At 38.3% G+C, this 23,585-nt stretch overlaps 2 protein-coding genes across 3 annotated transcripts; one reads left to right on the forward strand and one right to left on the reverse strand.

Moving 5' to 3' along the window:
• Positions 1–1,005: 1,005 nt before the first annotated feature.
• On the forward strand, positions 1,006–15,637 carry LOC310733001 (uncharacterized protein). 2 transcript variants are annotated; one of them, XM_083553835.1, is made up of 12 exons: positions 1,027–1,164; positions 1,639–1,855; positions 4,288–4,427; positions 4,781–4,869; positions 5,008–5,273; positions 6,306–6,331; positions 7,089–7,184; positions 7,363–7,431; positions 7,703–7,794; positions 11,458–11,516; positions 12,146–12,321; positions 12,452–15,637. In XM_083553835.1, the coding sequence occupies exons 2-12, from the start codon at positions 1,639–1,641 to the stop codon at positions 12,551–12,553; spliced, it is 1,332 nt and encodes a 443-aa protein (XP_083409961.1). In that variant the 5' UTR covers positions 1,027–1,164; the 3' UTR covers positions 12,554–15,637. The 2 variants fall into 2 exon arrangements, with proteins under 2 accessions (XP_083409962.1, XP_083409961.1); XM_083553836.1 differs by lacking the exon at positions 1,639–1,855 and having other exon boundaries at positions 1,006–1,164.
• On the reverse strand, positions 15,166–23,131 carry LOC310733733 (uncharacterized protein; the record flags this gene model as incomplete). Its single annotated transcript, XM_083555138.1, has 10 exons — positions 15,166–16,649; positions 16,735–16,785; positions 16,869–16,994; positions 17,924–18,043; positions 18,180–18,341; positions 18,454–18,621; positions 19,422–19,514; positions 19,905–19,983; positions 22,239–22,987; positions 23,080–23,131. The coding sequence occupies 10 exons, from the start codon at positions 23,129–23,131 to the stop codon at positions 15,844–15,846; spliced, it is 2,406 nt and encodes an 801-aa protein (XP_083411264.1). The 3' UTR covers positions 15,166–15,843.
• Positions 23,132–23,585: the final 454 nt, after the last annotated feature.

Below are 23,585 nucleotides of genomic sequence, written 5' to 3' on the forward strand. Positions count from 1 at the left end.
TCAGCATACACCTTTCCTAAATGTACCCTTTAGGAAGCAATGCATTTTGAGATCAGCAGATCTAAATCATTTAGGAAGTCACATGGGACAATGTCTTTAAACACTGAAATCGGACCACTGAAATGTGAACATTTTTAAACATTTATGCAGTCAAACGTTTACAATCAGTCTGTTTTATAGGCTGTAAATGGCCCACGAACCTTTGTAAAAGAAGGATTGCGGCCTGCATTAGATTGTGCTTGATTGCAATGATTTAACAAACAATTGATAAGGGCTGCTACTGGGATACTTTCCTAGTTAGTGGTAAAACATGCAGCTGTATCAGAATTACAGCATATAGTGGACTGTTTAATGAAATGGTCTAAAAGCGTTAAAATATTCCGAACAAAGTGTCCCTATAGCACAAACAATTTATGATAAACTGTAAGTCCTGATATAATAAATAGGTGGAAATAGTTATTCAGGGTTAAAGAATGAGGAAATCCTTTAGAGGATGACTGAGATGGGAAAAAAAAAACTTAAAACATTTGACTGTAGAAAAAATATGAAATCATTACAAAAAAACCCCAGCAAATACAGATAAAAAAAAAAGTGACAATGAAAGTGAAATTATTGTTTGAAACTATGAGGTTATTATAATATATTCAAGGCATTATGGTTCCTTTCTGCCGTAATAGGGGTGGCATTTCAAGACTAATCTGGAGTCATTCTCACTAGTATATAAATACGAGAAAATGTGCAAAATATGACACAAAATTCGACATAAACATTATTTGCAGAATCGACTGTAAGGCAACCGTAATCAGTTAAAAGCAGTTTAATTTTATTAACCCATATTCTATTCACAGTAGAACATAGAAAACATAATTCTACCTCTTAACTTTAGCTTAAGAGCTCAAAGAAACTTCTTTCATCACCAGTCATATCATTATTTACTTATGTTAGCTACTGAATGCTTCACTTATATCTAAAGATTTGTGGATCAGCGCACCTTTCCGCATCACTGCATTCTCACTGCAGAAACTCAACATGGATTTAAGTACACAGAATCACTCTGGTTGTAAAATAATAAAGGCGTGGTTATATCAGGAAAATATACAGATAAACTTCCTGAAATGAGAGAGAAGACATCGATCACCCTTAAGATATTCCTACTCATTTAAGGTAAAGTGTTTTAGTTTATTATTGTAACTTCCAATCCCTTTTTTTTTTTTTTTTTTTTATAATTTTAAAAGTTTGTGTTGACAAGAATACAGATCTCTCTCTCTCTCTCTCTCTCTCTCTCTCTCTCTCTGTGTGTTTGTGTGTGTATCTATCTGTATGTGTATATGTGTACATAATTTAGCTAACAAACTGCAATTAAAAGTGCTGCATCAAAATGAATAGAAATTCAGCTGGATGATATTTCATTTAAATTTCAAAACTGGAAATGAATACCATTTTAAAGGAGTTTTTTAGTTTCAGTAAATCAGCTGACTTGTGTTTTTATATATATATATATATAATTTTTTTTTTTTTTTCTAAACTTCAAATTAAGCCTTTTAATACACACTTGGAAATGTTTTAACACTGTTGTATTTTTAAATGAATACAGCATCCATCTAAATATTGTTTTATTTTCCCTCTTTTGCTTTATAGATGAAACTCCAAGCTATAATCTTTTTATGTTTAGTAGGACCCATATTACACATTGTGACATGTTACAGCGGTGGAGTTTATGACAACATTGTAGGTATATGTCAGACGATGGCAGTTGTTCACGGCAACTTTTTGCCTCAAACCACTGAACCGCCTTTTAAAGTTTACCCAGATTATATCTCTGTTAATCATTCAAATATAGGAACAATCTTTGAGGGTGAGTGACTTTCTCTTCCTTTCTTAGCTTTAGAGATCTAGTGTGTGTGTGTGTGTGTGTGTGTGTGTGTGTGTGTGTGTGTGTGTGTGTGTGTGTGTGTGTGTGTGTATATATATATATACAGTGAGGAAAATAAGTATTTGAACACCCTGCTATTTTGCAAGTTCTCCCACTTAGAAATCATGGAGGGGTCTGAAATTGTCATTGTAGGTGCATGTCCACTGTGAGAGACATAATCTAAAAAGAAAAATCCAGAAATCACAATATATGATTTTTGAACTATTTATTTGTATGATACAGCTGCAAATAAGTATTTGAACACCTGTCTATCAGCTAGATTTCTGACCCTCAAAGACCTGTTAGTCTGCCTTTAAAATGTCCACCTCCACTACATTTATTATCCTAAATTAGATGCACCTGTTTGAGGTCGTTAGCTGCATAAAGACACCTGTCCACCCCATACAATCAGTGAGAATCCAACTACTAACATGGCCAAGACCAAAGAGCTGTCCAAAGACACTAGAGACAAAATTGTACACCTCCACAAGGCTGGAAAGGGCTACGGGGAAATTGCCAAGCAGCTTGGTGAAAAAAAGTCCACTGTTGGAGCAATCATTAGAAAATGGAAGAAGCTAAACATGACTGTCAATCTCCCTCGGACTGGGGCTCCATGCAAGATCTCACCTCGTGGGGTCTCAATGATCCTAAGGAAGGTGAGAAATCAGCCCAGAACTACACGGGAGGAGCTGGTCAATGACCTGAAAAGAGCTGGGACCACCGTTTCCAAGGTTACTGTTGGTAATACACTAAGACGTCATGGTTTGAAATCATGCATGGCACGGAAGGTTCCCCTGCTTAAACCAGCACATGTCCAGGCACGTCTTAAGTTTGCCAATGACCATTTGGATGATCCAGAGGAGTCATGGGAGAAAGTCATGTGGTCAGATGAGACCAAAATAGAACTTTTGGGTCATAATTCCACTAAACGTGTTTGGAGGAAGAAGAATGATGAGTACCCTCCCAAGAACACCATCCCTACTGTGAAGCATGGGGGTGGTAGCATCATGCTTTTGGGGTTTTTTTTTTTGCACATGGGACAGGGCGACTGCACTGTATTAAGGAGAGGATGACCGGGGCCATGTATTGCGAGATTTTGGGGAACAACCTCCTTTCCTCAGTTAGAGCATTGAAGATGGGTCGAGGCTGGGTCTTCCAACATGACAATGACCCGAAGCACACAGCCAGGATAACCAAGGAGTGGCTCTGTAAGAAGCATATCAAGGTTCTGGCGTGGCCTAGCCAGTCTCCAGACCTAAACCCAATAAAGAATCTTTGAAGGGAGCTCAAACTCCGTGTTTCTCAACGACAGGCCAGAAACCTGACTGATCTAGAGAAGATCTGTGTGGAGGAGTGGGCCAAAATCCCTCCTGCAGTGTGTGCAAACCTGGTGAAAAACTACAGGATATGTTTGACCTCCGTAATTGCAAACAAAGGCTCCTGTACCAAATATTAACATTGACTTTCTCAGGTGTTTAAATACTTATTTGCAGCTGTATCATACAAATAAATAGTTAAAAAATCATACATTGTGATTTCTGGATTTTTTTTTTGTAGATTATGTCTCTTACAGTGGACATGCACCTACGATGACAATTTCAGACCCCTCCATGATTTCTAAGTGGGAGAACTTGCAAAATAGCAGGGTGTTCAAATACTTCTTTTCCTCACTGTATATATATATATATATATATATATATATATATATATATATATATATATATATATATATATATATATATATATATAACTTTCTTTCGGCTTTTCCCATTAGGGGTCGCCACAGCGGATCATATGTATATATGTATATGTATATGTATATGTATATGTATATGTATACGTCTTTATACCCCCTGTCCTCTACATCTGCCTCTTTCAAACCTACTACCTGCCTGTCTTCCCTCACCACATCCATAACCCTCCTCCTTGGCCTTCCTCTTTCTCTCCTTTCTGGTGGCTCCATCCTCAGCATTCTAAAACTAATATACCCTATGTCCCTCCTCTGCACATGTCCAAACTATCTCAATCACACCTCCCTCATCTTGTCTCCAAAATGTCCTACATGCGCTGTCCCTCTAATAAACTTGTTTTCAATCTTGTCCATCGTCGTCACTCCCAATGAAAATCTCAACATCTTCAGCTCTGCTACCTCCAGCTCCACCTCCTGTCTTTTACTCAATGCCACTGTCTCTAATCCATACAACATCGCAGGTCTCACCACAGTCCTATAAACTTTACCTTTCACTCTTGCAGATACCCTTCTATCACAATGACAGTTGTATACATACACTATGAAAATGACACACATATATACATATATAAAAGATATTTAATATATTTAATAAATTTTCTTATTATCTTATTTTCATCTGAAGTAACTTTGAAGGCTGATGGCTCTCGATCATTCACTGGCTTTATGTTGGAAGCGCGCAAACCAGACAACACAACACCTCAGGGAATGTTTATTTTGTTGGACACAAGTAGCAGCAGACTTCAGAAATGTGATGATATAAATGTAAGTGTTGTCTTTTTCCAATTCTACAGGCTTAACAAACCGAAAAACAGCTGGGTATAATGTGACCAACAATTCCAAAAATTCTTATCTTACAATAATGATTCTAATACTATACAAAGCTTTAAATGAAAAGTATTTATTAATAATGATCTAAATATGTATAATTAGTCTATAACTATATATTATAACTGTCTATAACTTATTACATTGTATGAAAATATGCATTTGCTTATTCAATTTAAGTGTAATTATGTGTCATATTTAAGTGATTATACATTAAGGAATAGATCATTGTTAAAGGTGTGTAGTTGAAGAACAACATGGCAATTTAAAATATCTATTCTTTTATCCAGGATAAAGCTGTAACCCAAATGAATAACAAAAAAAAGAATGAAGTAAAGGTCAGCTGGAAAGCTTCGGAAACGGGATTATATTTTTTCAGGTAAATTTTTTGCTTTGTCAAATAGATGTAATTGACAGATTAACAAATTATGGAGTGTGTTATTATCTTAATTGTTATAATATCTTTAAGTATAATCTTTATAATTTTTATTATATTATTGTTATTCTGTGATTTCAGAGCTACATTTACTAAGAGCTTTGAAATATTTTGGGATGCTAAAGCAGTCCCGTCCTCAACTACGGCACCAGCCACGACACCAGACCCTGTAACGACACCAGACCCTGCAACAACACCAGACCCTGTAACAACAACAGTGCCTCTAACAACACCAAATCATGTCACAACAAACATCTTAACAATAGCAACATCAACACCAGCATCAACATCTGCATCAGCCTCAATACCAACATCAGCATCAACATCAACATCAACATTATCCCCAGGTGTATTAATTCAAATACAACCCAAATCATATACCATTGGTACCTCTAAAGCTTTATTTATATCCCCTTAATAGACTCTCTTACAGTATTCATTATTCAGTAGTTATAGAATGGTATCGACAATGAATTATAGGCTTCATACATCTATCATATTATAGAAATAAATGTAAATTTTAATAGAAAAAAAAAATTATTTACTAGTCATAGAATAGTGACTGTTACAATACAAATACAATAACTGTGCAAATAAAAAAACAAAATAAAAACAGAATAGCTGAAGACATTTCATGCAGCTGTGTTTTGACAATATTTTACCATATCCTCAAACAGAAATAAGCTTGGTTTATCTATTCAAGTGAGAACTGTGTCTTAGTGGTCTGTTAAATGGAACCCCTAAAGTAAATATCTTCCTGATTTACAAAATAGCTAATAATTTGCCTGTAATGACATTTAATACACAATATCCAATTATGCACAACTAACCCTTGTTTTTAGAAATATTCATTCACCCCTGGTGTATTGATTTCTGTAGTAAGAAGAAGTATATAACCTCTGAAGCATCCCCTTTAGCATGTATCATAGCTTGCAAATGTTATTTTGTAACTAGTAGCCAATAAGAATTTTCAGGGTTTTTTTCCTTTTTTTTTTTTTTTTTTCCTTGAATAAGATTTCTCATTTTAAGACATTTCAGTTAAAGTCAGAATATTATGTGGTCTTTTCCAAAAACATGTCATCTTGTAGAAGCCGTTCTATTTTCAGCTTCAGTCTCCTGATGGTGTCACAAATAGTTTATTTTGCTGATGTTTATTATACCTAAATGTGCAATATCTTCTGAGCCACTGGATACCACATGAAGCCAAATGATAAGGTTTTCATTTTTTTCAATTAAAAAATTAATCAAATATCAAATGGGATGCCCAAACATTTTGCAACTGCATAGTGTACATTAAGAGTTCTGTTCTGTATATTGAGTTACTTAAAAAAAAATATATAAATAATGCTATGTCTAAATTCTTGCTTTTGTCGTCACAGAATCTGCTCCACCGCAAACATTTTTGGTATATAATTTATATTACTTATATTTCATTTATTTGAATTTAACAGATTTTGCTGACTGACTCTAATTCTAAATTTGCTTGTTTAATTATAAATATGATTATGCTTTCTCTTCACCTAGTATCATATTTCTTTGCATTTATATATTTCTTTTGTGCATGTCAAAAAAAATAAAGCATATAGTAAAATTAGCAAACTATAGAAATGTTTAAAATCATTAATTCTTACATGTAAATCTTGATGCAAAGGAAACAATAAGTTCAATAATTTACAGATCTTAAGGTAGTGTGTTTAAATCCAAATTTATGTTGCCAGTACACGTTTTAACATAGAAAAGAACAATTAATATAGGGAAGAATAGAATAAGATTCAACTTTATAATGTAGGGACTCATGTCCACAATAAACTGTTGACACTGGAACCACAGAAATAAGCAGGAGGCTAATGAACATTTACTTCAGGTTTATTTTTTCTTGATATCGAAATTGAAAGTAAACTTCTAAGACATACTTTATTTATTATTTATTATATTTATTTTTTAATTTCAAAGCAACAGCAAGCACAAATAGACCAATAAAGGTGCTATTTATATTTCAGGTGATCTCAGCATGAGGAAATTATTGCATCATTAATGTTTCCTTTGTATTATTGTAGTAATTACATTTGCTATTTTGATTTAAGAAATTAATCTAGAAAATTAAATCGTGTTGTAATAAGAAAAGTTGTATTTATTTATATACTTTTCTGTCTGTATCTTAGTTTGAATCATCTCTGACTCTACATTTCCTGAGTTATCTCTCTCTGGCTATGTGCAGTCCTTTCCTAGTGAAAGCACGTATAGGTGCTTGGATAAAGGTAAAATCCATAATTCACACTGTTCTGCAATTATTTCACCTGAAACATGAGGACATATGCAGTTCATTTTTACCCCAACAAATTATTTAGCCCAAGTGCATATTAAAAATACATTAAAAACTTTTATGCAAAAGATACATTTCTATGTAGAATTAAAAAAAATGTTTTTTTTTTACAGGTGACATCAGTTCTGTCTTTGGCATTTTCATTGGCTGCTTTCATTCTCCTATTAATAGACACCAAACAAGTAAGAACATTTTTCTGTAAATTTATTTTAGTTCAATTCACTCAAAAATTTACATAAATTAATTACCCTGCCATATTCTTATTCTAATTTTATATAATGTATTGTTATATTTTAAGTTTTTGGAAATGCACTAGGGTTACTATTAACATGCTATAATTACTCAAACATGAAATACTGATGTTAAGTATTATTAATGTTGAGAATTCAGTCCAGTTGTCTTTACATTTGTTTGTATTTGTCTATGTGTGTACATGAAACTGTACATGAATAGGTTGAAAACAAAATTCTGGCAGGAGTGGAAGCAAGCTTGAACTTGTGCCAAACCGTTCTTGTATTCCTTCTCTGTGGACCGAGCCATGAATTGTGAGTGTTTCCTTAAACTCTTTTCGTGTGGCACTGATTTTATATGAACTTATGTAAATAAAAATTAATAAAAAATTTTTTTAATTTTTTATTTCTTATACCCTTTACTTGAACTGCCACCTTAACGTGGTGGAGGGGTTTGAGTACCCAAATGACCCTAGGAGCTATGTTGTCCGGGGCTATATGCCCCTGGTAGGGTCTCCCAAGGCAAACAGGTCCTGGGCGACTACATCAGGGACCGTGACGTCGCCCGGTATGGCGCAGCCGGGGCCCCACCCTGGAGCCAGGCCCGGGGTTAGGGCTCGTATGCGAGTGCCTGGTGGCCGGGCCTTCCCCCACAGGGTCCGGCCGGGCTCAGCCCGAAGGAGCGACGTGGGGCCACCTTCCAGTGGGCTCACCACCTGCAGGAGGGACCGTAAGGGGCCGGTGCTAAGAGGTTCGGGCAGCAGTCGAAGGCGGAGGCCTCGACAACCCGATCCCTGGACACGGAAGCTAGCTCTAGAGACGTGGAATGTCACCTCGCTGGCGGGGAAGGAGCATGAGATTGTGCGTGAGGTTGAGAGGTTCCGACTAGAGATAGTCGGGATCACCTCTACGCACGGCCTGGGCTCTGGAACCACACTCCTCGAGAGAGGATGGACTCTTTACAACTCTGGAGCTGCACATGGTGAAAGGCGTCTGGCTGGTGTGGGTTTGCTTATAGCCCCCCAGCTCAGCCGCCATGTGTTGGAGTTTACCCCGGTGAACGAGAGGGTCGTTTCCCTGCGACTACGGGTCGGGGATAGGTCTCTCACTGTCGTGTGTGCCTACGGGCCAAACGGCAGTATAGAGTACCCGGCCTTCTTGGGGTCTCTGGGAGGGGTGCTGGACAGTGCTCCGACTGGGGACTCCGTCGTTCTACTGGGAGACTTCAATGCACACGTGGGCAGCGACAGTGACACCTGGAGGGGCGTGATTGGAAGGAACGGCCCCCCTGATCTGAACCCGAGCGGTGTTCAGTTATTGGACTTCTGTGCTAGTTACAGTTTGTCCATAACCAACACCATGTTCAAGCATAAGGGTGTCCATCAGTACACGTGGCACCAGGACACCCTAGGCCGTAGGTCGATGATCGACTTTGTGGTCGTTTCATCTGACCTGCGGCCGTATGTCTTGGACACTCGGGTAAAGAGAGGGGCGGAGCTGTCAACTGATCACCACCTGGTGGTGAGTTGGATCCGATGGCGGGGGGGGAAGCTGGACAGACTCGGCAGACCCAAGCGTACTGTGAGGGTCTGCTGGGAACGTTTGGCCGAGCCTCCTGTCAGAAAGATCTTCAACTCCCACCTCCGGCGGAGCTTTGACCAGATCCCGAGGGAGGACGGAGATATTGAGTCCGAGTGGACCATGTTCTCCACCTCCATTGTCGAAGCGGCCGCTCGGAGCTGTGGCAGTAAGGTCTCCGGTGCCTGTCGAGGCAGCAATCCCCGAACCCGGTGGTGGAAACCGGAAGTAAGGGATGCCGTCAAGCTGAAGAAGAAGTCCTACCGGGCCTGGTTGGCTTGTGGGACTCCTGAGGCAGCTGACGGGTACCGGCAGGCCAAGCGAACTGCAGCCTGGGTGGTTATCGAGGCAAAAACTCGGGCCTGGGAGGAGTTCGGTGAGGCCATGGAGAAGGACTATCGGCTGGCCTCGAAGAGATTCTGGCAAACCGTCCGGCGCCTCAGGAGGGGAAAGCAGTGCCCCACCAATGCTGTTTACAGTAGAGGTGGGGAGCTGTTGACCTCAACTGGGGATGTCGTTGGACGGTGGAAGGAATACTTCGAGGATCTCCTCAATCCCGCCGTCACGTCTTCCATTGAGGAAGCAGAGGCTGAGGGCTCAGAGGCGGACTCGTCCATCACCCAAGCTGAAGTCACCGAGGTAGTAAAGAAACTCCTTGGTGGCAAGGCACCGGGGGTGGATGAGATCCGCCCTGAGTACCTCAAGTCTCTGGATGTTGTGGGGCTGTCTTGGCTGACACGCCTCTGCAGCATCGCGTGGCGGTCGGGGACAGTGCCTCTGGAATGGCAGACCGGGGTGGTGGTCCCTCTTTTTAAGAAGGGGGACCGGAGGGTGTGTTCCAACTATAGGGGGATCACACTTCTCAGCCTACCTGGGAAAGTCTATGCCAGGGTACTGGAGAGGAGAATACGGCCGATAGTAGAACCTCGGATTCAGGAGGAACAATGTGGTTTTCGTCCAGGCCGTGGAACACTGGACCAGCTCTATACCCTCTACAGGGTGCTGAAGGGTTCATGGGAGTTTGCCCAACCAGTCCACATGTGCTTTGTGGATTTGGAAAAGGCATTCGACTGTGTCCCTCGCGGCGGCCTGTGGAGGGTGCTCCGGGAGTATGGGATCGGGGGCCCTTTACTAAGGGCTGTCCGGTCCCTGTATGACCAAAGCAGGAGCTTGGTTCGCATTGCCGGCAGTAAGTCAGACTTGTTCCCGGTGCATGTTGGACTCCGGCAGGGCTGCCCTTTGTCACCGGTTCTGTTCATAATTTTTATGGACAGAATTTCTAGGCGCAGCCAGGGGTCGGAGGGTGTCCGGTTTGGTGACGACACGATTTCGTCTTTGCTCTTTGCAGATGATGTTGTCGTGTTGGCTTCATCAGACCAGGGCCTTCAGCATGCACTGGGACGGTTTGCAGCCGAGTGTGAAGCGGCTGGGATGAGAATCAGCACCTCCAAATCCGAGACCATGGTCCTCAGTCGGAAAAGGGTGGCTTGCCCACTTCAGGTTGGTGGGGAGTTCCTGCCGCAAGTGGAGGAGTTTAAGTATCTTGGGGTTTTGTTCACAAGTGAGGGAAGGGTGGAACGGGAGATTGACAGACGGATCGGTGCAGCTTCTGCAGTAATGCGGTCGATGTACCGGTCTGTCGTGGTGAAGAAGGAGCTGAGCCGCAAGGCAAAACTCTCGATTTACCGGTCAATCTACGTTCCTACTCTCACCTATGGTCATGAGCTCTGGGTCATGACCGAAAGGACAAGATCCCGGATACAGGCGGCCGAAATGTGCTTTCTCCGCAGGGTGGCTGGCCGATCCCTTAGAGATAGGGTGAGAAGCTCAGTCACTCGGGAGGAGCTCAGAGTAGATCCGCTGCTCCTCCACATCGAGAGGGGTCAGCTGAGGTGGCTCGGGCATCTGTTCCGGTTGCCTCCTGGACGCCTTCCTGGGAAGGTGTTCCGGGCGCGTCCCACTGGGAGGAGACCCCGGGGAAGACGTAGGACACGCTGGAGAGACTATGTCTCCCGGCTGGCCTGGGAACGCCTTGGTGTCCCCCCGGAAGAGCTGGAAGAAGTGTCTAGGGAGAGGGAAGTCTGGGCATCTTTGCTTAGACTGCTGCCCCCGTGACCCGGCATCGGATAAGCGGGAGAAGATGGATGGATGGATGGATTTCTTATACTGAAAAACTGAAAGAAATAAAAAAATATATATATTTTTATACACACACACACACACACACACACACACACACACGCACACACACACACACACACACACACACACACACACATTTTATATATATATATATATATATATATATATATATATATATATATATATATATATATATATATATATATATATATATTTTTTTTTTTTTTATTATTCTTTTTTTTTTTATTGTTATTTCAGAAGGAAGATTTTCTGCTGGGTGCTCAGGATCATTGCAGTCATAAACTGTTGTTTTACAAGTAAGAATACCAAGCACCATGATCTACATGCTGTATTCCTCTTGTACACTTTATGAACAAACGTTTGTGGACACCTGACCAGAATTGAATGAGTTTTTCCCATTCCACATTAAGTCCTATTTGCTGTCATTATAACCTTCACTCTTCTGGGAAGGTGTTTCACTAGATTTTCGAATTTGCTTGTGGAGATTTGTGATCATTCAGCTACAAAGACATTAGTAAAGTCAGGCAATGATGTAGGATGAGGTGCCCTGGGGTGCAGTCAGCAGTCATCCTTAAGGTGTTTAGTAGGGTTGAGCTCTATCGCAGGGTTCTCAAAATATTCTATCCCAACACTATCTTTAAAAAAGGAAATTACCATTCCAGAACAAGATTGGATCTCCTAGTTCAAGTAAAAGGAATATTTAATGGTACTTCAACCGAAAACATTCTATACAATTATGTGCCTCAAACTTTGTGGAACAACGACATATGGCTGGAAAAGCCAACTGTCCCAACCTTTGTTCATATAGTGTAAACATGTCTGTTTTTAACCGTATTTTTATTATTATTTATTTAAACCACAATATGTTTGTGGAATTGAGTCCAGATGTATTTTTATGATCAGTTTCTATTTTTTCTTTGTATAGTTGCTATACTATTTGTAGGTCTTGTGGAGCATTGCTCTAAAAGCTCCTGCTTCTGGCCCTACATATTAATGGGAGTATATTTAGGGTGCCAACTGCTGTCATGTATATTTTTTCTATACGGGGAACTAAAACAAAAGAGTGGACAACAAATTGCCTCAAAGAAACAAAAGTGCAGAGTAAGATTTTTGCTCCATACCAAAATGTTTAATCATACTTAAATACAAAAATCAGTACAATTATGTGTTTATGGTTTGTTGGATATCAAGCATGAATAACTTTACCATTGTTCTTTTTTTATTGCTACAGGTATCTTGCTGGTGTACCTGCATTTATAGTGTGATAAACATAGCATTTACGGTAACACTGGTATTGGGAATTTCTTTGTGCCATTTTAAGGTTAAAACCTGAAGAGACAAAGGTTATAATATATTGTAATTATGTATAGTTTTTGTTTTTATTTGTGCTACTTTTCTATATCAATAGTTACTTAGATTAGACTGCCAAAAGTACTGGAATACAAAGGCATTTTTCTATTTTTTTTCCAATATTCTAAAGACCTTTGATATAAAATAAGTGTGAGACAAATACTGAGAGGTAAACATATCAGCACTTTTCAATAGGATGGCCGGTGGACTATGATGTTTGCAGATGATATTGAGATTAGTGGTGAAATTAGGGAGCAGGTTAAGAAGAGCCTGGAGAGAAGGGGAATGAAAGTCAGTAGGAGTAAGACAGAGTACATGTGTGTGAATGAGAGGGAGGGCAGTGGAGTGGTGTGGTTGCAGAGAGAAGAGGTGGAGAAGATGGAGGAGTTCAGGTACCTGTAGTCAACAGTGCAGAGTAATGGAGAGTGTGTTAGAAAAGTGAAGGAAAGGGTGCAGGCTGGGTGGAATGGGTGGAGAATGCTGAGGATGGAGCCACCAGGAAGGAGGAAAAGAGGAAGACCAAGGAGAAGGTTAATAAATGTGGTGAGGGAAGACATGCAGGTGGCTGGTTTGAAAGAGGCAGATGTAGAAGACAGTAAGGTATGGAGAATGGGAGAGGCCAAAAGAAGAAAAAGAAGAATGTGTGATTTAGTATTATTTTGTTAAGGAATCCTTTTTCCCCGTTAGCAGTGCCCCTCAGAAACTATAGAAGATAATTACATGTTTTTCAATTTACAAAAGAATAACAATTTACACTGACCATCCATCTGTTTCCTACTTTTTTATCACCTATTGTAATAGCTGTGTATGTAAACTTGTGAACCGGTTAATTTTTGTTCAGTTATTATTGTTACTTGGGGACTGTATGTAAACATTTGTTATATACAATAGCTTATTCATATATTTTTTAAACTTATTACACCTGTAAATACTTTTCTACTTGTCTTCATGGAGTGGCACGTTCTACACTTAAATTCTTAATAAATAAAACCACAACGTTTAAACCATAAATGTCTTTTCTTTGATGGAATGTGTATTTTATACCAGTTACACAAGGAATTTTAATTAAGGTAAAAAACATCTCAATATCCATATAAACATCTGTGACTAATTTAAGGAGGTGGCTAAACTTATATTTGAGAAGGGCTTTTCTTTGGAAGACTCTTATCAACAACGCATTATAATTTTCAACTAACTCTGACCCAATTACAGTGCACTGTTTTTACTTAGTTCACTTCAGTCATGACAAATCTACAATAGTGCAAAATGCTTGGCAGCCCTACAATTAATATATTGTGATCCCCACCCTGTCATTCTGTAACGTCTTCTATAGTTTGAGTGACTTTTTGTTCTGTCCGCTATGCACTAAATTTGAAACTCTATTACAGGCTTGTTCATCTGGACCACAGGATTTAAACAGAATGTTACATCTGTAGACATAATATTTTGTTCTTCTTAATCTTTTTGTAGTTATTTAAAAGAATGGTTAAATTAAATTTTTTGTGGCCTAGTTACCTCCTGCCAAATACAATCAGGTTTGGGCTGAATTTTTTTTAGTCTCATGATGGCAATCCAACACAGGAGGCCATGAAACACAACCTGCAAAAAAGGCCCAAAGACTTTAAAGATCCACCTTTATATTTTACATAGACCATGTTTTCTTTATACTAAAATAGAATATCCTTTATTTGTCACATATCCATTACAGCACAGTGAAATTCTTTCTTCACATATCCCAGTTTGCTCAGAATTCCCCACTCTAGAGGGGGGGAGTGGATTTTCAAGCCATATTTACATGTCTAATTTATTGAAATTTTTAATTCTAAACCAATAACATCAAATAGCTTTAAGTGAAATAGCTTTTAGAGAAAGTGTAGTTGTGTTAGATACTCTAACTGATGTTTTAATATACTTGCATTCATTGAGATTTGGTGCCACCCAGATGAGGATGGATTTCCTCGAGTCTGGTTCCTCTCAAGGTTTCTTCCTTATGCCATCTCAGGGAGTTTTTCCTTGCCACAGTCACGACTTTATGATCAGGGACCAACCTACACTTATAAAGAACAATCTTATTCATTCTTTCTTACCACATAATCTGTGTAAAACTGCTTTGAGACAATGTCCATTGTTAAAAGCGCTATACAAATAAAAATAAATATAATTTAATCAATGATCTAATTGTTTTTTGCAGTTGCTTTGAGAGTATTAACTTTATTTTTAATAGTGAAAAGAATATATAAAATGAAGATTAAAACACAAAAATAATAATATTGACTGCGTCCCACCTGTCATGTATTTATTCCCCACTAGAGGGCCGAGCCCCATAATTTAAAATACTGAAATATAATTTGAACCACTGAAATATGTTGTTTCCTCAAACTCTTAGAGCAGAACAGTTGTTTACAACATTAAATCTTTATATTAAAAAAACGTGCTTTTACATTTATCTTAATTTGTATGATTTGTATATTTTGTGTGATGCAATGAAAAAGCAGCTTGTTCTGTATATACATGCATCTCTAGTCCAAAAAAAAAACAAAACAAAAAAATTCTCATACTACAAAAGAGTGAGAAGTAAAACACCGAATAAGCATATAAAAAAATATATTTTCAGTTTTATTCATACATTTTGTGAAGTGAAGAATATAATGCCAGAACAAAGTTTGTGCTAAAGTCACTAATATTTACCGTATAAAAATTAATTCAAAATATAAATTCAGTCAATTAATGAACTGGTCCAAAGAAGCTGAATATTACACCTGCACTTAAGTTGAAATTGAGTCTTGTAGATATCCCTGATGCCTCTAGCTGTATTAGAAAAAGTATGTCAGAGAAACAGCAAACAAATGAGAACTACAGCTGAATAAAGAAGGAAGGTTTACATTGGTTTACACTAGGGGGGGAAACTGCACAACAAACTATTTACACATATACACTGTATGTTAAATCTTTTTTTTTTATGCTAATAATTCCAACACTGGTGCCATGACATTAAGTGCATCTGCTTCTGAAGATCTCATTGCATATGTCAAAGTCTGAAGAAATAAAATTTACAAAAAAACAAAAACATGAAACCAAAACCACACCTATTTTACATATGAACTACTTTCAATGGTAACCTCACAGAATTAGTTTTGATTAGGTATGTTGTTGTTAGGTATGTTCCAGAGGTCAAGATCAACCTTGCTAAGGGAACATATTCCCAGCCATTTAGCTGCACAAATATAATTATTACCATCTAGTAGAACAATACAAGAGTTTAAAAACCCTCAGTTATAAGGACCCATCCTCCCCACAGCCGTGTTGTTCAATCTTCTGCTCTGCAGCTACTGGTAGGATGAGATGGGAGATTCTACTCCACAGCCCACTTAGCTTGTCAACATCCATCTGGTTAAACTTAGCCGTCCTGTCTGAGGAGACAAACTTCTCTTTTAACGCCTCTTGCACCTGTTCTTCCACTGCACCCAGACTAAGTTTAAAATCTAGCTTCTCAACAGGGAGCATGACAGTGAAAACCAAAAAAACTTTCTTAAAGGCAGAATTCTCATGGTCACAGTAGCGGTAGAAGATGAGAGTAGATCCAGGAGGAAGCTCTTCAAAACGGTGAATAACAGCCGCTTGTTTGCCGCCCGCAAAGGCCTCTTCCAGCAGTTTATCAATGTCCAGTTTAACCTGGTCACTATCTTGGGCACTTTTGCTGGTTCCATCAATCTCCATGACTGAGGAATTGAGAGTGTTGGAAAATGCTGCAGCTAACTGTTGAGCCAGACAGCGCAGAGTCTTTTCAGCCCCACGACCAGAAGTTAGCATGAGACTCACTGGTTCTGTTGGATCAGTCAGATTAAGATGACGCCTAACATGCACCTCGGTTCTTTTCCAAAGTTCTGGTCGCTGACTAGGGAATAACTGCCTCAGGTGACCTAAGTGGGTTCCAAAAGATGCACCGTACAATGATCTGGTTTGGAGTTCAGCTGTTTTGAATGAGGATGGAAAGTGTTGGTAACCCATTAAGCCCAACACAAGTGAGGCCAGCAGGAACACAGCCCACCGAAGCCACCTGAATACACTACATGCAGTCGCTGTGGAAAGTAATAAGAGTTAATGCATATCTTCAAGTGCAATGAGAGTAAAATTGTGCTCGACTTTGTTTAATGCAGATAATACCTTTTGAGGGGGAAGTTAACCCTGCTTTCTTTAAAACTCGTTTCCTTGATTCTAAAAAGAAGATAATTTTTTTTTTTTTTTACATTTTCATCTTTTTCTGTACATAAAAACAAAGCTTAAAGCTTAACAATTACCTGTGTTTGTGTAGTTCAGGGACTGTTTCTCAGCAGAAAGATTATTTGTTTTGTGTGTGATGTGTGTTTTCTGTTCTTCCACATATGGGAACCTGTCCATGTCCTGAAGTTTAGGACCAGAATAACCTAGAGAAAAATTAGGTGAAGTGGAAAGATAGAAAAGAAAATACGTAAAGATATGCATGTGAAATAAAGTGTTAACACTCAAGCAGACAAAAAAGCAAATATGTGACCGTTTATTTCTTATGCATCTCCCTAAATCAAAATTTTGCTCAATTTTGTGTTCATTAATTATTATGTCAATCTTATTATCTGGATTCCTTAGACCAGTCACAACGAGGTCTAACACCCAGGAGTCAGCGATTATTTAACACTTTACAACATGAAACAATTTATATATACAGTACAGACCAAAAGTTTGGACACACCTTCTCATTCAAAGAGTTTTCTTTATTTTCCTGACACACTGAATGCATCAAGGGCTATTTGACCAAGAAGGAGAGTGATGGGGTGCTGCGCCAGATGACCTGGCCTCCACAGTCACCGGACCTGAACCCAATCGAGATGGTTTAGGGGTGAGCTGGACTGCAGAGTGAAGGCAAAAGGGCCAACAAGTGCCAAGCATCTCTCGGGGAACTCCTTCAAGACTGTTGGAAGACCATTTCAGGTGACTACCCCTTAAAGCTCATCAAGAGAATGCCAAGAGTGTGCAAAGCAGTAATCAAAGCAAAAGGTGGCTACTTTGAAGAACCTACAATATGACATTTTTCAGTTGTTTCACACTTTTTTGTTATGTATATAATTCCATATATAATTCCACGTGTTCATTCATAGTTTTGATGCCTTCAGTGCGAATCTACAATTTTCATAGTCATGAAAATAAAGAAAACTCTTTGAATGAGAAGGTGTGTCCAAACTTATGGTCTGTACTGTATAGCATACAAAAATATAAATGATAAAGTACACACATTAAATATCTACAAGCTATAATAGTTGTGGTCACTACAAACTTAGTGTGATATTTGTGACAATAATATTTGCAGTGTGATTCTGACCTCTGGCTTTCTCCTTCATTTTGTTTTGATATTCTTTTATACTGCTCTTCACTGTCAAAATGTCCGTCCTATTTTTCACTTGTTTGATATTGTTAGAAGCAAAATCTGTTCTGGCGGGTTCTGTGGAGAAACATGAATGACCATGAGAAAAATAAATGGAAAGTTTATTGGGAATGTATGAAGGGAGAAAGCATTTGTCAGCCTCATAAAATAAATGTCTATAAATTTATATTTTAGAGATGAAATGTTGACAAACCATGCACAGTGTCTCCACAGCCTGACATTTTGGGCAGCTCAGGCAACTGTGACTTTTGATCTTTGTTTGTTTGCTTTCGTAAATATGCCCTCATCTCCTCTGTATTTAGACTTCCCACATGCAGTGTTTTGATGACCACATCCTCATTGAAAACAGGCTTTGCTGGCAAAGGAGAACACACAGATTGAGTTTTAAACATACCTTTAAATAAATATCCTGTAGTTTCTTATTGAACTAATTTAAGCTTAGTATAAGAGGGAAGTAAAAGTCTTACTCTTCATGCCTTCACCACAATTCTCACTTTCATCCTCTGAACTCATGTCTTGGTTTTGATCTGAATCTTCCTCTACATCCATTTCCACTGTATTAATTTGGTCCCCATTCTCAGGTCTGTCTTCTGCATCTTTTGTCACCTGAAGCTTTGGGATTTTATCAGGAGATCCTGTTGAAAATAATAATTTGTAATAGATTTAGATCATAAAATAATAAAGAAGTGACCTATTATATACATTCGACTCTGCTCTATTGTTCCATTGTTAAGGATGAAAAAAGTTTTCAATTCAAAAGACAAGTAGCCTTTCATTAAATAAAATTCATTTTTAGCTTTTCTTTTCATATTCTTGTCAAAAAGAAATCATGAAGATATCAGTCTAGCTTTCTAGCCAGTATAACACTCTAGACGTTCTTCAGGTGGAATGGAAGAAAAAGGTCCATAAGAAAGAGATTTTTTTTTTTCTAAATGTAAATACAGAATATATGTCAGCACTGAAGGTCAGTTTAAATTTTGGGACGGATTAAAGGTCTGACATCAGAAAAACATATACAGTCAGAAACATATTTGTATACACTACCAAACAATAGTATAGACACACATTCATATTATTAAGAAACAAACTAATGTCACAAACTAATTCTTGAGAAGTAGCTTCTTTAGACAATCTAAAATATAAAACATATTCAGAGTTTAACACTTTGTTTACAACATAATTTCATAGGTGTCCTTTCATTGGTGTCTTCAGTATTAATGTACAATGTAAAAAAGAAAAAATGAAGAAAAAACACTGAAGTAGAAGGTGTGTCCAGATGTTTAATTGGCAGTGTACCTATAAAGTGGGTGGCAAAATGGTCAATAGTTACATTCTTTTTTTATTTCTGACTGATTGTGTACATTATATCAGATAGATTTATGTTGAATCTACAAGCACAAATTAAAAGACATTTCTGTTTTAAACACATGGCTACCTTCATCTGTGTTACACTCTTCCAGGGTAGGAACAGGTTTGATGTCTCTCTTCCTCTTCAGTGCTTCTCTTGGTTTTAGTTCTATTGCAAAGACTGGTAAACACACAAAAAGCCAGTGTTTATTCTTCCCATGTGTTAATTAATTATTTTAATCAAAGATACATGCCCTCCTTCGCCACAAAACTTTTTCTTTTATCTGTCCAAATGTCACATAAGATACTGCAAGCAAGAGCAAAACGAAAGTAACTCCAGATTATGCCTCATCCGCCACTGAACCTGTTCGTTCTGGTGCCTTATAATAGTAAAATCTATAAACACTAACTTTCCAAGCCAAATATTCAGCAACTCTATCACTTCATTAAGTGGCAGAATCGTCATTAGTACGCTCACATAAAATAAGTCCATACATACATTTCAGCCATAAAGGAGCTAAAAAGCTAACGGCCAACAGTCATCATCTTATGAAAGACTGTACAGACAAACCTTTATTCCGGGATTGTCTGGTGCTTCTTCTCAATTCAGTGCTCTCCATTTTGACGCAATCCTTTTCGGTCACATAAAATCAAACCACTTTGAATAAAACTTTAACTCCATCAGAGTAAAACTTCCTGGAGAATGTGTTTCTAGGGAAACATTTGCGTGAACACTAGTCATTTCCGGTGTTTCGGGAAATTCAGTTTTTGTTTCCTCATCGGCGCGCATGCGCATGTAGATCGCGATGTCTATACTGTATATTGCATATACTGTACTAGTACATACCGTGTATAATACACACTGCATCGTATACGCAAACTACACACCAGTATATACTGTATACAACACACTGCAACTTTTTAATAACTTTTTATATTAATCCAGTGAACTAAGTCAGTGTATACTAAACTCTGCAAACTGTATATATACACACTACACATTACATTATTAGAATAGCAAGGCCTATTATTTATTTATTTTTTGCTGTATTTTTGATCAATGGTCATATATATATATATATATATATATATATATATATATATATATATATCATTTGTTTTTTGTCATAGTGTATAGCAAAAGTTGCATTACTTTTGAATGTACTTAATTAGAAGCACTTAAAACATGAATATACCAACTATTATAAAGCTGGCTTGTCATTTCTATTACTGTAACCATATATTTAAAAACACATTACACAGACCTCACTTTTAGAATCACTACCATGATTGCATGCATTGAGATAGGCCTTACACTAGTTCTATTCACACATTTCTATGGTGTCTGTGCAATGTGTATAGGATCATAACGATGTGAGTACGTACATATACTTGTACGTTTCCTGTAATAAATTAAAGAAGAATACGTACCATTCTGTGCGCTTCTTCCCTGATCAGAAGACACCACAGGCATTGTAGATAAGTTCGGGAATGACAACATTTAACATGTCAAACTCACTTTAGGACAGAGATACCCTAGAAATCCCCGAAGAGATTATAGTAAATTGCTATATTTTAGTGATTAAACCCAAAACTGATATGACAGTAAAAAAAAAAAAAAAAAAGTATAAATACAATTATTAGATTTGTATTATATAAAGTCAAGATCTCACCCACTGAACAAATGAGAATAAATCCAGAAATAAGTTTTCTTTATAATATTTATGTATATAAGGATTTAATAAAATTTGTTGATGTAGAAAACAATTTGTATACTTTTTGCCATTGCTGTTGGATGTTACTAGAGACAGATGCGACTTTGGCTTTTTAAATTAAATTCTATGAATTAAATTTTAATTTAGGACATGTTGCATTGCTGTAACTGTATGCAAGTTGATAATCAACAACAAACAAAAAAAAAAATCAATCTCATACACATTCAGTTGTAAATTTAAGGCATATAGAGGACTGAGTATTATGGAGACGGATGATCCGCTGTGGCCACCCGTAATGGGAACAGCCGAAATAATTAGATAAAGATACTGTAAAATAAAATGTAGAAACAAAATCCAAATGAAATGAAACAATTAAAATGTTTAATATTTTATTTGAAATCAAGTCAATGTACATAAAAAAAAAGAGTTAATTGCTCAAAGCATTTTCAGTAAATTTTCATTATAATTTACAATAATCCATTTACAGTGCCATTTCTTCTTCATAGCATCAGTGTGTAATTTGTTGAGCTCACTGCTGCCTTCAAGGTGAACTCACACCATCTTACACCATCTACAGTTTTAAAACCTCACATGCCATACAAGTTATTGAAGAATCTGTCAAAAAATGTAGTGAGAATTCAGAACTGATTAATCTGTTGCAATATTTCAAATAACAGATTTTCTAACATATAAACTCTTCAATGTTACATAATTTCAAGCTATACAAACTAAAATCTGTAACCTTAAGGTATATTTTTAAATTCATTTAAGTACTGTCACTCTCTCTTACACTCACTCTCACACACACACTCTCACTCTCACACCCTCTCTCTCACACACACCCTCACTCTCTCTCACACACACACACACACACACACACACACACACACACACACACACACACACACACACACACACACACACACACACACAAACCCTCACTCTCACACACACACACACACACACACACACACAAACCCTCACTCTCACACACACACACACACACACACACACACACACACACTCACACACACTCACACACACTCACACACACTCACACACTCACACACTCACACACTCACACACATGTTGAAACTTTATATGTTGAATCAGTAGATCCCTGTTTATTTTGACCAATTCTGTAGATTTACTATAATAAGCCCATTTTGTTCATGGAAAGTTAGTATTTATGTCTGACAGCCATGTTGTTCAATCTTCTGCTCTGCAGCTACTGGTAGGATGAGATGGGAGATTCTACTCCACAGCCCACTTAGCTTGTCTAAATCCATCTGGTTAAACTTAGCCGTCCTGTCTGAGGAGACAAACTTCTCTTTTAAATACTCTTGTACTGCCTCCTCCACCATTCCCAGACTGACATTTGGTGGAAAATCCATCTCTTCCTGTAACATGACAGTGAAAGCCAAAAAGACTTTCTTAAAGGCAGAATTCTCGTGGTCACAGTAGCGGTAGAAGATGAGAGTAGATCCAGAAGGAAGCTCTTCAAAACGGTGAATAACAGCCGCTTGTTTGCCGCCCGCAAAGGCGTTCTTCAGTGTTGTATCAATGTCCAGTTTAACCTGGTCGCTGTCTTGGTCTCTTTTGCTGCTTCCATCAATATTTATTACAGAGGAGTTGAGAGTGTTAGAAAATGCTGCAGCTAACTGTTGAGCCAGACAGTGCAGAGTCTTTTCAGCCCCACGACCAGAAGTTAGGATGAGACTCACTGGTTCAGTTGGATTAGTCAGATTCAGATGTCTCTGGAGGTGGATCTTGCTTCTCCTCCACAGTTCACGGCGCTGACTGGGAAAACTGTCTTGGACCTTGTTCAGTTCTTGACAAAACACCTCCAGCAAGTTAAACTGTTGTTGTGGGTGTGGAATTGCTGTAAACCAGCAAACCACAACCAGAAGAAGGAATATCGCAAGTAATATGCAAAATCCTGTGTGTGAGAAAAAGCAAAACACCAGCAATGTTACACTGAAAATAATAATTTGCATAGTAAATGTTGTTTCTTTAAGGCAAGCTACTGAGCATATGAGACCACACCGGGCTGTAATAAGATCACACAAACAGAAATCTTCATAAAAATAAATAAATAAATAAAAGAATATTCATGCAAAAAAAGAATTATTCCAAATACTGCATTATTAATGTTAAGTGGAAAATATAGGTGTATTGATTAAACTTTCTTTTCGGCTTCTCCCGTTAGGGGTCGCCACAGCGGATCCTCCGCACGTTTGATTTGGCACATGTTTTACGCTGGATGCCCTTCCTAACGCAACCCTCCCCAATTTACTTGGGACCGGCACTAAGAGTGGCTGGGGATGGTTCCCTGACCGGGAATCGAACCCGGGTCGCAGCGGTGGGAGCGCTGCATCTTAACCACTAGACCACCAGGGGACCTTAAAACTTTCTTTCGGCTTCTCCCGTTAGGGGTCGCCACAGCGGATCCTCCGCACGTTTTGATTTGGCACATGTTTTACGCTGGATGCCCTTCCTAACGCAACCCTCCCCAATTTATCCGGGCTTGGGACCGG

The sequence above is a fragment of the Silurus aristotelis genome (assembly GCF_946808225.1).
Source record: "Silurus aristotelis genome assembly, chromosome: 11".
NCBI classification, from domain to species: Eukaryota; Metazoa; Chordata; class Actinopteri; order Siluriformes; family Siluridae; genus Silurus; species Silurus aristotelis.